This window comes from Rosa chinensis, chromosome 4, assembly GCF_002994745.2.
Source record: "Rosa chinensis cultivar Old Blush chromosome 4, RchiOBHm-V2, whole genome shotgun sequence".
Lineage (NCBI taxonomy): Eukaryota > Viridiplantae > Streptophyta > Magnoliopsida > Rosales > Rosaceae > Rosa > Rosa chinensis.
The window spans coordinates 29,513,270-29,526,502 of NC_037091.1; the positions used below are offsets into that span (position 1 = coordinate 29,513,270).

Here is a 13,233-nt window from a genome sequence, read left to right on the forward strand (position 1 = left end):
CTGTCCTGTCAGCATAGCACAGCTGTCCTGTCCAACTCACACAACCATGGAGTCATGTATCATGTCATGTATGCATGCATGCATGCATGCACCCATACATGATGATGATATAGCAAATAGAAAATAAAATAAAAGAGAAAATAAGAAGAGGAAAATGATTTAGGTTTTGTTTGGATCTGCAGACTACAGCTTTAAAAGCAGAATGCCAGGCTCTCTCACAATGCACCTTCACGGGAAAGTTCTAGAGAGAGAAACAAAAGCTTAGAGAGAGAGAGAGAGAGAGAAATGGCAGCCTATATCGATTCTTGGGTTTCTTCTTCAATCCAAGAAAACCCAAAAGAAGAGGAAGCAAATGAGTCATTGGAATCAATCTTTTCTTCTTCTGCGTTCAACCGACAAGTGGAGCGGGAGGAAGGAGAATTGCCCAAGCTAAGGAGCTCATCGTCGAGCGGCAGCAGGAAGAAGAAGAAGAAGAACCAGGTTTTGCTTGAAGGGTATGTTGATTCGGCCGATGAGGACGATCTGTCGAGGACCAAGAGCTTGACGGATGAGGATCTCGATGAGCTCAAAGGGTGCTTGGATCTGGGATTCGGGTTCAGCTATGAAGAAATTCCCGAGCTCTGTAACACCTTGCCTGCTCTTGAGCTTTGTTACTCTATGAGCCAGAAGTTTATGGATAAGTCGCCGGAGAGCTCTCCTGCTGCACTGGATTCCTGCTCTTCTGTGTCCAGTCCGATTGCCAATTGGAAGATCTCCAGTCCTGGTTAGTTTTCTGGGTTTTCTCTCCATTTTGTTCCTGAATGTTACAGATTTTTCTTCTGTCTTTTGTTGCATGTCTTAATCATGTTAGTTTGATTCGGTTTTTATTAATTTCGATAGATTGAGGTGTTCAAATATGTGACCTGTGGTGAATGTTTGCTTGTCCAGGTGACCATCCAGAGGATGTGAAGGCGAGGCTGAAATACTGGGCACAGGCTGTGGCGTGCACTGTTAGATTGTGCAACTAGCTGATGATATAGATTAGGATTTTATGCTTTAATGCCTAAGCAAAATTTTAAAATGGACCAACATTCTCGGGTGGAGATGAAACATCAATAGGTGTGGGTGGGTGGACCTTCCTATGCAGCAGCTTGTGCTGTATGGTTTATTCCAGAATGGCTTCGTTATCAGGAACAGAATTGTTCCTGCAATTCGTTAGCTGGAGATTGGCTCCGAGAACCTGTTGATGATGGATCTACTTTTGAGGAAGATGGGGGAAGATTATTTCAGGTTTGAGATCAAACAGATATCTGAGTCACACTTGTCTTAATTGTTCTCAAGCTACAGCATTGTTTATGATTCGATTAATGAATAAGCGTACCCTTCGTTTTATTTTCTGGACAATGTTTTAATGCCTATGAATTCCAACCTTAGCTGTTGGTTTTTATGCAGTGGTGAGGTGAGAGCCTCCTTTGGAGCTTCACCAAGTACTTGCTGTCCTCTGCATTTGCTGAGGTAACTAACCTAACTTAGTCCACATTGTGTGTTTTTGCGATGCTGACAATTATGATCCTGATCCTATTATGATAGTTCTGGTTCTGTGATGCTTTTTAACTGTACCGGCCTGACTGATTGTGTTGATCCATGGTATGGATAGATAGAAAGGTTGGATGGACCGGCCATGCTGACAGTTTGTGATGCTTAACAATGCCCGAGGTTGGATGAAATGACTCTGTGATGCTTAATTATATGCTTAATCTGCTGACTAATCATTCAGCTGGAATTCCAGATGCAACTGAAAAGAGGGCGACAACTGGATTCCTATCTGACCATGAAATTTGATTCGGAACTTTACGTTTTAGTTTTCTCTGGTCTTGAAATTTGATTAATTGGTATGGTTTCTTGTGGTTTAGTTATATGGAATTGACTAGTTACGGATGCATTCCCGCTGAGAGCACTAAGACGATGATCTTAGAATGCATGATTGCATCTGATAGTTTACATAGTGAATTGTAACCAGTAGACTGAGAACGCAGGTCATCGGAAATAGAGTAAACTTGAATGATTTCAAGTTGTAATTAATGCTTGATAGTGTTGTAAGTATTGAGAAACTTAATAGGATAAGAGGGAGAGAATTGCCTCTCATTTTATTTCTTGTGATATGGACTTAATCAATGCCTAGTTGCTAAATAATGTGAAAGGAAAAGTCACTGGTTTTTGATAGGTATTGAAGTGTGAAAGGAAAATTCAAAGTTGTTCTGCTTCTGTGTGCAAAGAATCTTGCAAAGAATCAAGTACGGCAACTGAATGTGTTAATTCTAGTTGAGCCAGCTTTCCTAAATCATTGGCTGGTCATCTACTCTTCTTGGTCAAACGATTTGCCGTCACCAAACCTAAGCATAAACCAGTTGAACGTTATTCTGTCTTCTAACTTAGATGACACTGTTTCATACAGTTTTATTCATTCCATCCAACCAGCTGATTTTGAATGTTCACGCAATGTTTTCAATATGATTGATGCAAACATGAACCAGGAATTCCAGTTGAACATAACTATCTTCCAACATTTATGACAAGAAGTCTTTCATTCATTCCACATTCAACCGGCTGTAGTTGAATGTTCACGCAATGTCTTCAATATGATTGACGCAAACATGAACCAGGAATTTGATATATAATTATGGAAGAGTACGTATCATTCTCAAATATGAGAAATTAGAAATTTATCGTACCTCAGAGATTAGATATTGGATCTAACTGATGTAATTGATGCTATTATTGTCAAGTATGATAAATCATGCTAGAAATTTATCAGGGATTTTTTTTCTCTTATAAATTAAAGAGGATCAAAGGATTTTACTTCTACTCTCATGGTGACTCGAACTCATGATTTCGTACATAGGTAGTGTGTGCTCTACTGAGGGATTAAATGTTGGATATAACTGAGGTAATTAATGTTAGCAAAACTCAAAAGCATACAATGAAAAATGAAAAAATAAATTAAAATATCCGCAATGCATCAAAGCCTTGGCAATGCTCGACTTGTAGTCGAAAGGTAAAATTTTGTTGGAAAGTATGAATTGTGAACTACACTAAATTAATTGCAAATAAAAACAAAAACTAAAAAAAATTAAATATGAATATACATGCAGAAATGAGATACTAGATATTAATGTATTGGTATTTAGGTTTAGGGAGGTCAATCCTTCCAGCTAATCCTAAATTTTCAGAGGAAGAATCGGTTCTTGTGACCCTATCAAATGAGCGCTGGTTTTCTTTCCAATTTCTACTTCACTAAACGGGTTTTGGGTTGAATACAGTAATGGACCTTGATAAACACTGCTATTCTGAACGTTCAGCATACAATGACACCAACATCATGGAAATAGATTTACTAAAGTTACTGAAACAAGGAAAAGGGAACAATATACTTATTAACGATCCGTTTTGGATCTCAGTTAATCACCCCTGTTAATCACTTTAATATAAAGAAATGCGGCTGGCCCTTTTGAAGTACACTGTAGAAATATAAATTGCTGTCATCTATGGAATTGTTTCTGAGGATGAAAATTCTTCAGTAATCAGTAGAAAGGAATCAAAGGATTGGCACACGTATGATATGTTTCGATAAATTGGCACCTGAGTACTGAGGAAATCAATGTCGGCACAAGACGCACAACTAAGGGGAACAACAAACACTTTTGCTTGTAGCTAGCTTATTCAGAGCTGGGAAGAATCTGCACCCTTTCCCAGTGGCACTCTTCTGATGTTTCTATACTTCTTTCCTCCCTGCAAACAGAAATTGTATCTCAATAGCCTGCAACATGATAAGTAATAGAGTAAAAAATAAAAAAATAACATAAAAATAAAGAACCAGAAAGCAAGATCAATGAGGACAGCATACAAGATGTGTGGAAAACCACTTCCTTACCTGATTATCAATTTTCTCCGGAGACGGTGGGACCAATTCACTGTTCTTATCATCATGTTTCTGCGATTGTTCAATCCTTCATCCTTGTGTCTACAATTATGAAGTAACTGAAAAACCAAAAGCAAATGCACACCGGTGGTGGATTTAGGATTTGAAAATGGGGTGGGTTATATATTCAAGTGTCTTTTTTTGGGCGAAGGCCAAATTTTTTTTCGATACAACTATGTACAAATATAAGAAGTATCGTGTTATATTGACATCAACGGAAGCCGAGAGGCAAGAGTATTTGGAAGAGAATAAGCGGTGACCTATAGCCTATAGAAACGAGACTACGAGAGTGAGAAACCTGAGAGAAGAAGAAAACGAGGGCTCAATTGTTGATGACTGATGGAATGGAGTAAGAGGAGACTGAAAACTGGTCCATAATTATTTTCAAGTGGGCTTCAACATCAAGACGACAATATTTTGATGATACTATATATAGAAAAAAAAAATTTCTTCAAAATTGTCGGGCGGACTTGAGCCCTTCCCATGCACTTTGTGGATCCGCCCGGTGAATTGCACACTGAATGGGAAACAGAAAGCCAGCCAACGTTGCTCAAGGAGGCCAAAGCTCATTGCTGATTTCTTCCTCTCAAAAGCAACTATTATCTTCCGATTCTTGTTCATTGTTTAATCGTGTGGATGCTAGCTAGGAGACAGTAAGGTTTAATCACATAAGTGTGATTTGGAGAGTACACATAAGTGTGATTTGGAGAGTACTGTGTACAGAGGTTTGGAACATATTCTTAGAAAGAGAGAAAAGAGAGACAAAGATAGAGAGCGCAATTTTATTCCTTTTAACAATTTAGGGATTAATGTCACGTTTCTTCTCCTTTTCCGTATATCAAGTGTTGGGGGATTAATATCAATGTCAATACGGTATTGACAATACCTCATGTGCAACCACTAGCTAACCTGTCTCAAAATAGTGCATGTATTAAGTAACAAACCATACATATTTAGGACTCCCCTGTATATATCAATTTCAATTAACCTATGTATTTCTTATCGTGCAAGACAGAGCCAATATGTTCAATTATGAAGTCACACTTGCTAGGCTAAAGTTTGAATTTTTCTTCATTCAGTGCTCATCAAAGTTTGAATTGTACCTAATCTACATGGTAATGGGAGTAACAATGTAGCACTTCTAATGCAGTAAAAATCAAGATAGATCTTGCTCCTTTATGCTCCTAATGCAGACATGGACGAAACAACAGTGGGGATTTGATTAAAGCCTAGACATGGGACTTCTAGCAACTACGTACACCGTCATCTGATTTATCTTTCCATGTTCTGTAACATGTAGAGTTATGAATGAATAAACATTAATACGTACTGTTATTCTGCATTCTGCAACATAATCATACAAAACCAGCACCGTAGAGATAGTTTTACTACATCGTCTTAGTTAAAAATAAAACATAAAAAATTGCCTATGAAAAGATTCAGGTATTTATTATTTTATTAGAAGATGAATAGTGTATATTATTTCATCTCAAAAAAAAAAAAAAAAAGAATAGTGTATATTATTGTACTCTTCCTGCATTAGCCTCATGCCACTTGCCTATGACTGTGCAGAACTGCAGACAATCAGTCTCATCAACCACCCACTTGATCACTGCAATGGCATACTGGCAGTCGGACTTTTAGAGAACACATATACAAATCAAAATTGCCATCAATTCATGAAGCCGTTTACTAAGATCAAAGTTCTTTCCTAACATAATTAGAGTCTACAGGCACTTGCTCATCTTTCTTAAGGGCCAGTATTGTAACCCCAGATATGTTGATTAATTGATGCAACTATATTCCATTGTGCTAATTCGAAATGTTACTAACCACTAGGAATTATGAGCTTAGAAAAACCAATAAATTTCAACCATAGCCTTATAAAAACAACATATATACAGAATCTGAGAAAAAAGAGGAAAACCAAACCTGAAAAATCTTGGAATTTTGATTACCTCTCGCAGTTTGAAGCTTGAGGTCTAAAGATTGTTATCAAGTCTCGGCTTCAAACCTCAGTGTCTCTGAAAGAATAAATATAAGTGCATGGCATTCTTGTTGGAACTCTGAAGGGGACCAGGTACGGTTTGTGAAGATCCATTCGATTAGCATACTAGGTGAACTGCTGTCAATCCAGCTTTAGGCTCAAGGGCTTCATTGGTCTGATATACATAGTTTGTTTTTTTGACAGACTAGTCAATGAGTTAGGACAATGGCAATGGAAGAGATTGGGTTGTGCATATTCCCCTTGAAGTATGGCTCAATGATAACTGGAGGCATACTTGGATTCAGTAATTAACACAATATGATAATGGCAGTGCCGATCAAAAGAAATAGATAATGGGAGTGCTGTGCAGACTAAAGATGAACAATAATTGGGGGAGAGTTCTGTTCCAATCATATTTCTATTACCAATAATCACTGCAAGAGCAAAGCCCCTGACTAGAGTTAAGACAGAGTTGAAAGAATTGCAAGAGGGGCATGTTGTGAGCTGGCGAAGTGTCTATTCGAAGCAAGGTACAAGTTAATTTATTGTGACTGATCACCACAAATAGCTTGTAGTTTCTGATTATGAAGTCCAAGCAACATGGATACAATGAAAGAAGATTCAGCTCCATCCAAGCATAAAATTGTCAATCAGCTCAGTGCCTCAGTGCACTATGCACAAAAGTTTTGGTAATTAACACAAAGCTCTTATTCACAAGAGGTCTCAGCAAAGTGCTCCAAGAAGATTCAAGTGGCCGGATTGAAATGAAGCCAGTAGCTGCCATGGTTGAATTGTCAAAGCAGTGCCTTAAAGCTTCATGAGGAAAGATCAGCTTGACTAAGGCTTAATGAGGTTATAGCTGAGAACCATCAGTGACCGTTAAAGCCAAGTATGGTTTTGGAAACTAATTATGGTCAAGCAAATTCAGCGAAAATACAAGTGTTTGATCATCAATATACAAGGCCAATATACCTGTGGCCTTTTTATGTTTAAGCTTGGAAGCATCTCTTTTATCTCAAGATTTTTGACATGAGTTGGAAGCAGGAATTCAAGGAAAGATTACAAACATTCAGAACTTGAGTAAGAAGGAAAAGTCCAAATCCATACCAGGTTCTACTTCATCACTATTCACCTGTGATTAAGTTGCAGACTCATGTTCATACATGAGTACCAGATGCATGTGCCATTATTTGAATTATCTATCTTGATCACCGCTCGGCGAGGTGATTTAGATTGTGAGATCCAAGCTTCATGGCCTAGCAATAGAGGCCCTATATGTGATCATCTAAGTGTTCTTACATAGATATTTTGGATATTACATTTTGTTTGCTAATTTATTGTTTGATTTTGAGTTTATAAATTTATTTCTGGAAAATTCTTATGAAAAACAAAATTGAATGCATAGTATGATTAGAGGGCTCATCTTTTCTTTTAATGTTCATCTTAAATATGAAAATCTCAGGTTCGGCCCTGTTGCTCGTCTTAGGCGGATCAACTTTGCAGATGCAACTCTTGTAGAGGTGTCATATACTAGGTTGTTTTTAATTTTTTTTATAATGTTTTTTTATACACTCAAAATGAGTGTCAATTTAAACCCTGCATTGAATTGTAGTATGAGTAAGTAAGGTATCGTTCTAAGCTGGGGATTGGGATATACTTCCTGTCAAAAACATTAAACAAATTAGTAATATTCACAAAGTATAAAAGAAAAATAAAACAAAGTATATAATTATAAAAATTACAAGATATGGGATTTCGAAAGTTGTATCTAAATCTAACTACTAAATATTATATATGTGATCAAACAAATCTGAATCAAAGTAGAAGTAGATGAATGGAGGAAGTAGAGATATAATTAACCACTAGTAACACATTAAGCAAATTGTCAAACATAATTTTCGAATCAAACATGTCATAGAAAGAAATCAATCAAGAACAAAGATGAACGCATACAAAGTCCTTATTACTTCCCTTAATTAGATTAACTAGATGAATGCACCATAATGAACCCTATTAATCATGCAAAGCTAGTGAGTGATCAATTCCCCAACAAAACACAATTAACGCATTAAGAACATGTGAAAGTTTGATTGATTTAAGTAAAGACAACATGACAGGGTCCGCCCCGGATTTTACCTCGAAATCCGAAGTGGTCCTGCGGGGCCCATCTTAGAAGAAATTCTACCAAAAATTTGGCGGAACTTTCCCTAAAAGTAGGCTACCCAAAACCTGTAGGAAAAACATTTACACTTCTAAATCATCCATCCTTATTCTCCTGGAGCCACCCTGCTCCTCAAATTACAACATCAACCAAAAATCACATAACACAAATCACAACTTAAATAACATTAATTTCCTCAGGTAATTAGAGCAATTCTAACAGCAAGGGTAATCGAGGAAAACCTAAATCAGATAAAAATGCGGAAGCCATGTTGTTGACTATGCCTCAACTCCAATGTACGCCCGACCTCAACTAATTTCGCCTGCAAATTGGGCATTTGAAACTGAAGGGCCCAGGGGAAAGTAATTGAAAAACATGTTAGAGTGAGTGGACAAAATAAACGACTAAATAAATAAATTAAAAGAAAAGGAATTGTATTACTTCCCCACGAATTTAAATTCGTAAAACTTCGATGCATGCAACATTTATAAAACGTATGTCTTTAAAACTCGAAGTCTCGTGAAAACATACCAGTCCCCGCTGGCTAAAAGAATCGGACTAGCCCTGCTAGTCAAGTAACAAATAAAAGGATATGGGAAAGGGATGTCACCATACAGGTAGGGTAAAGGAACGCCTAACCTCGACTGCCACCCACACATAGATTGTGTGAGGAGGAGACTAATAACCTCGACGGGTCCCGTTCCCCTGGTCAGCAGCTGACCAGGGATTTTGTGCTCAACTACCGTCCGATTTTAATCGTACGGTTGACATGTATCATCTCTGAAAAATTTAAATACATGTCAACCGTCCGATTTCAATCGGACGGTAGTTGAGCACAAAATCCAATCATTTCAATGACGTGGCCCCGCACGCAAAAATATTCTCAAATCCATAACCAAACCCGGAAATTAGTAAGAGCACAAATTCCTTTGGAAAATCCCATTTCCAAAAATATTCCAGAATATCTCAAAATTGGCTACTAAATATAATATATAATCCGGAAATCATCTTGGTAAAATAAATCGTCGAAAAATCACGTAAATCATATTTCCAAAATAATAATCATATAGTCCAAAACCAATTCCGAATCTCTCTTGAAATCTCAAGAATTGATAATTAATTATACTAAAAATTTCCGGAAATTCCACGGAATAAAAATATGGTAACTATTACATAAATCAAAATCCTCAAATCGAGCATAATGAATCTTAATTCAAAAGTTCAAACCAATAAATCAATCAATAATCCAAACCAAAATAAAATGCTCGATAATTAAGTTGATAAATCAATAAAATCAAAATTTGCGGAAATTAATTTGCATGCATCAATTAAAATCAAAATCCACTCACAATGCTATTGGGCGACCACGCAAACGAGTTCCTTCATCTAGTCGTAGCTCGCGACATCATCCTGTACACAATTATATTTCCGTAAACGACAATCCGATAAAAAACTTACGAACCTAAAATGAAATCTCATCTCCATAACTTCTCGGATTCAACCCAAATCTCCCCCATAACACCAATCCCTCAATTTACATACTCCATGGCAGAAACGAGGGAAATCCGAAGGCCGAATTTCCCACAATTCAATCACAAAACTCTGCACTTCAGAAAATCACAAACAATTCCAAACTCCTCCAAAATTCACCAAACTTCACCTACAAGCTCTACAACAATTATACAATTTAATGGGCTAAAAACTGGAATTAAAACACTGCCCTACACGCCTCCACGCGCCACCCACAGTGGCCCACGCGCCGCCAGCCACCACCATCGATGGCCACCAAATTTAGGCAGCACCACCTACTCATCTAGCCCAATAATTCTCTCAACTACAACAAAGCCAGAAAATGCCTAGAACTACCTCAACAATTAAGGTGAAGATTATACCAGAAACGTGAATAGTATCAAGAAATTCAAACCTCAAATTCATCCTCCATGCTACGAATCGATGCAAGAGATTTGAGGAGCATCATCTACCTCTTCATGCGCTTCCAGAGAATCAAGAAAATTGGACGGAGGTGGCCGGAATCCTGAGAAACCGGCGTTGACCCAAACTGCTGTCAAACTCTTCTCGGCGTCGAAACTGCATTTTCCGGTCGATTCACGGCGATCCACCACCACTAGCGAGTCCAGGAGGAGGAGACGAAGCTAGGGGTGGTCGCGGCTCATCCCCAGGTGGCCGGAAATGGAAGATTTGCCGAAAAAACCAAAAAAAAAGAAACCGGAGGGAGAGAGAGCTCGGGGAGAGAGAAAGGGAGAGTTACCGAGTGGGTTTTCGAAAGCTACCACAGTAATTATATATAGAAAGTTACTATGAACAGTAACTTCTACCTTTTTGGCCATAACTTTCGCATACGAAATCCAATTTTTACGTACCACATATGCACGCTCTCAGTTTAACGTCCTCTACTACTTTCATGAAGAAAATTTTCTCAAATTTTAACCCGAACTAAAAGTCAACTTTTAGGGCCACTAAAAGTACCGAAACAAGGTAAAAAGTGAAAGTAGTTGTCGTTTACCATCCAAATGCCAAGTAAATCGGTAAATTTAGGTTCGGGACGTAACACAACAAGTTAGAATGCTAATCTTATCATGCAAAGTTCATTGTTGATTTACCTAAGGAATTATAGATTTTTCACTTAGCAATTAAGACCTAGAACGCTAGCATATCTTAATTTGGATATAATTACATGCTTATAATTCTAAGTTGCGCACCAAAGAATATAAACACATAAAAGGTGGGATTGAAGCACAAAATCAACAAACAATCATGACATATTTGGAATCGAAAATTATAATCTGAAAAACCTAAAACAAAACATGCTTCATGGTTATTGGAAATCAATCTTTAACATCCAAACTTTAATCTAACAAGAATTCGAAACATCCAGAATAACAAAACAAAAATCTGTTTTGAATTACAAGAAAAGAAAACCAAAATTAAACTAGAAGAGGACATGGTTACACTTTTGAAGATCTCAAGAGCGCAAGAAAGCTTCAAAGGTGGTGGAAGATGATGATGACTATGGAAAGGAGATGTTGATGGAGCTTGATCACGGCTTCTTGACTTGAAGAGAGGATGACAAAATTTTGAGAGAGAAAAGGGGAGGATTGCGTATTTGATTTAGGGTTTGATGATTTTTTAAGTTGCGGAACGGATGAACGTGCATGGAGGGAGAGAGATGGCTGAATGGAGTGAAGGAATATGTCAAAAACGTCCAACATAGGTGTGTATATATAGAAGAAGCTTTAGACGTCAAACCCTAGCTCTCCGTCTTCAATTCTGATTCTCTTTCCTTCTTTGTGTTGATGTAGACTTCTTTTGAATTTTCTCATTGGTCCACATCATCATGGCTGCAATATATCCACAAAATCAGATCAAATATGGAGTAGAAACCTTCCCAAACTCGTCCCAAAAGATATTCACGTTCAAACTCTCCTTATTCACGCAAAACGGATTTCCGGGCAGATTGACCTTCGTTCACTAAATCGGCCATAACTTCTTCTAGAAAATTGATATTGACGAACCATAAAAAGCTCTGGAAACTAGACATCGTAGATTTCCAACCATAGATAGATCGTAATTTAGTTCATTCTGAGATGTCCTCAAGACTCTGTCGAAGTTGACTGATCTGCACATGTAGATTCCTACAAACTCTCCCTTTTGGGGATTTCCGAAATCTTCTTGAATATTCTTCATATTGCACGGCAAAACCAACTAGAATTGTTTTAGGATTCCTCCAAGACGTCAAGAAGGGTCAAGTCACATGCTTCAATCTTTGGGCCAGACTTCTTAATTGGACAATTTCAAAGCTCATTCTTCAATTGTCGAAATTCCTTGTGCATTCTAGAACATTCTTGCCACAACATCTCCTAGCACCACCAGGTCTCCTAGTGTCATCAGGTTTCCTAGTCCAACTGGGACTCTATCATTTCTTCATTTCCGAACACCATTTTTCCGAGCTCACTCCTAGTTGCATTAGGATTCCTACTTCATCTGGGATTCCTTTTCCTGGTATGATTAGGAAAGCTTCATTTCTCCATTTCTGATCATTTATGCGCCTCATTTCCTCCTTGCCTTCATTTTTGACTCAAAAGTACCTAAAAACAAAAACTAAGTTAGAAATGATAATGTTAAGAGAATAACTAAGTAAAATGTAGAGAGAAATGCACTAAAAATAGAGAAAATATTCGTCCGATCATTTTTTTTATTTTTTATCTTTGTATCTAATTTCTTGACCTATACTTCTTGGTATTTTTTTTAGTATATATATCAATAAACAACTTATAATAATATTGATAATGTACATGATCTAGTTCTAGTTCGTGAGTTGCATTTATAGTTTTCCACTTACAAAGTATGCACTAATACCACTTCACCAAATGGTCCCACGCACTTTCTGTTTATTTTGAATGTACACCAATAATCTGAAAATGGTATTTCTAGAGGAGGCTCCTCATTCTCTCTAGAAATCTTCTCTAGATCTGCCATTTTGAGAGTCCAATACCACCACTCCCATCCCACCCACCACCACCTCCACCACTTCCACCATCACCTTTACCTCCTTCTCCACCTTCACCCAACCTTTTTGCTCGACCAGATTTTCCCCCTTTGCCATCTACCAGCTCCCTCTCTTTCCTCTCATGAGATTTCCAGTGATGGAGAGTTCTCTGTTCATCACCACTTTCACCTTCTCTCCATTCCACGATTCCTCCTTCTCCATCTCCACAAACCAAATTTCCTCTCAAGCCGCCAGATTCTTCTTCATCTAGCTGAGTTTTGGTCATTCTTTCTTTGGATGGGTTTGACTACCGTGGCTTCCAGATCTACTTACTTCTCCACCACATCTAGGCAAGCTTTCGCCCGTTGGCGGATTTTTATCCACTCAAAAGAGGTTGTTCAGATTGCCTTGGCAATCACGCCCTCTACGGTTACTTTTCTCTTGGGCGTTCTTGAGCCCTGTGTGTGTTCCAATCAGTGGAGGAGGAGGTGCGATATGGCTCTACGATGGTTGCTTCTGTTCAAGAAATGGCTCTAATTTGGCGGCTGGATTTTGCGGCTGCAGGTCCCTCGATGGCAGATTGATAGGTTGCTAGGGTTTGCTAGTTTTTTCTTTGGGCT

General features: G+C 38.0%; 1 protein-coding gene across 4 annotated transcripts; it reads left to right on the top strand.

The window, feature by feature from the left end:
* Window positions 1-215: 215 nt before the first annotated feature.
* LOC112197396 lies at window positions 216-2,138 on the top strand. 4 transcript variants are annotated; one of them, XR_005809778.1, is made up of 4 exons: window positions 216-763; window positions 928-1,269; window positions 1,432-1,494; window positions 1,641-2,138. XR_005809778.1 is itself a non-coding variant. In XM_024338042.2 (2 exons), exons 1-2 carry the CDS (start codon window positions 286-288, stop codon window positions 1,005-1,007), a joined length of 558 nt encoding a protein of 185 aa, XP_024193810.1. In that variant the 5' UTR covers window positions 216-285; the 3' UTR covers window positions 1,008-1,376. The 4 variants fall into 4 exon arrangements, 1 of the variants encoding a protein (XP_024193810.1); XR_002935650.2 differs by having other exon boundaries at window positions 1,637-2,134; XR_002935649.2 differs by having other exon boundaries at window positions 1,432-2,138.
* The last annotated feature ends 11,095 nt before the right edge of the window (window positions 2,139-13,233 follow it).

Excerpts from the sequence above, each read along its gene's own strand:
- LOC112197396 (XM_024338042.2), top strand. The coding sequence starts at position 286 with ATGGCAGCCTATATCGATTCTTGGGTTTCTTCTTCAATCCAAGAAAAC. Across the intron at positions 764-927 it reads TTGGAAGATCTCCAGTCCTG|GTGACCATCCAGAGGATGTG; the intron begins GTTAGTTTTCTG and ends TTGCTTGTCCAG.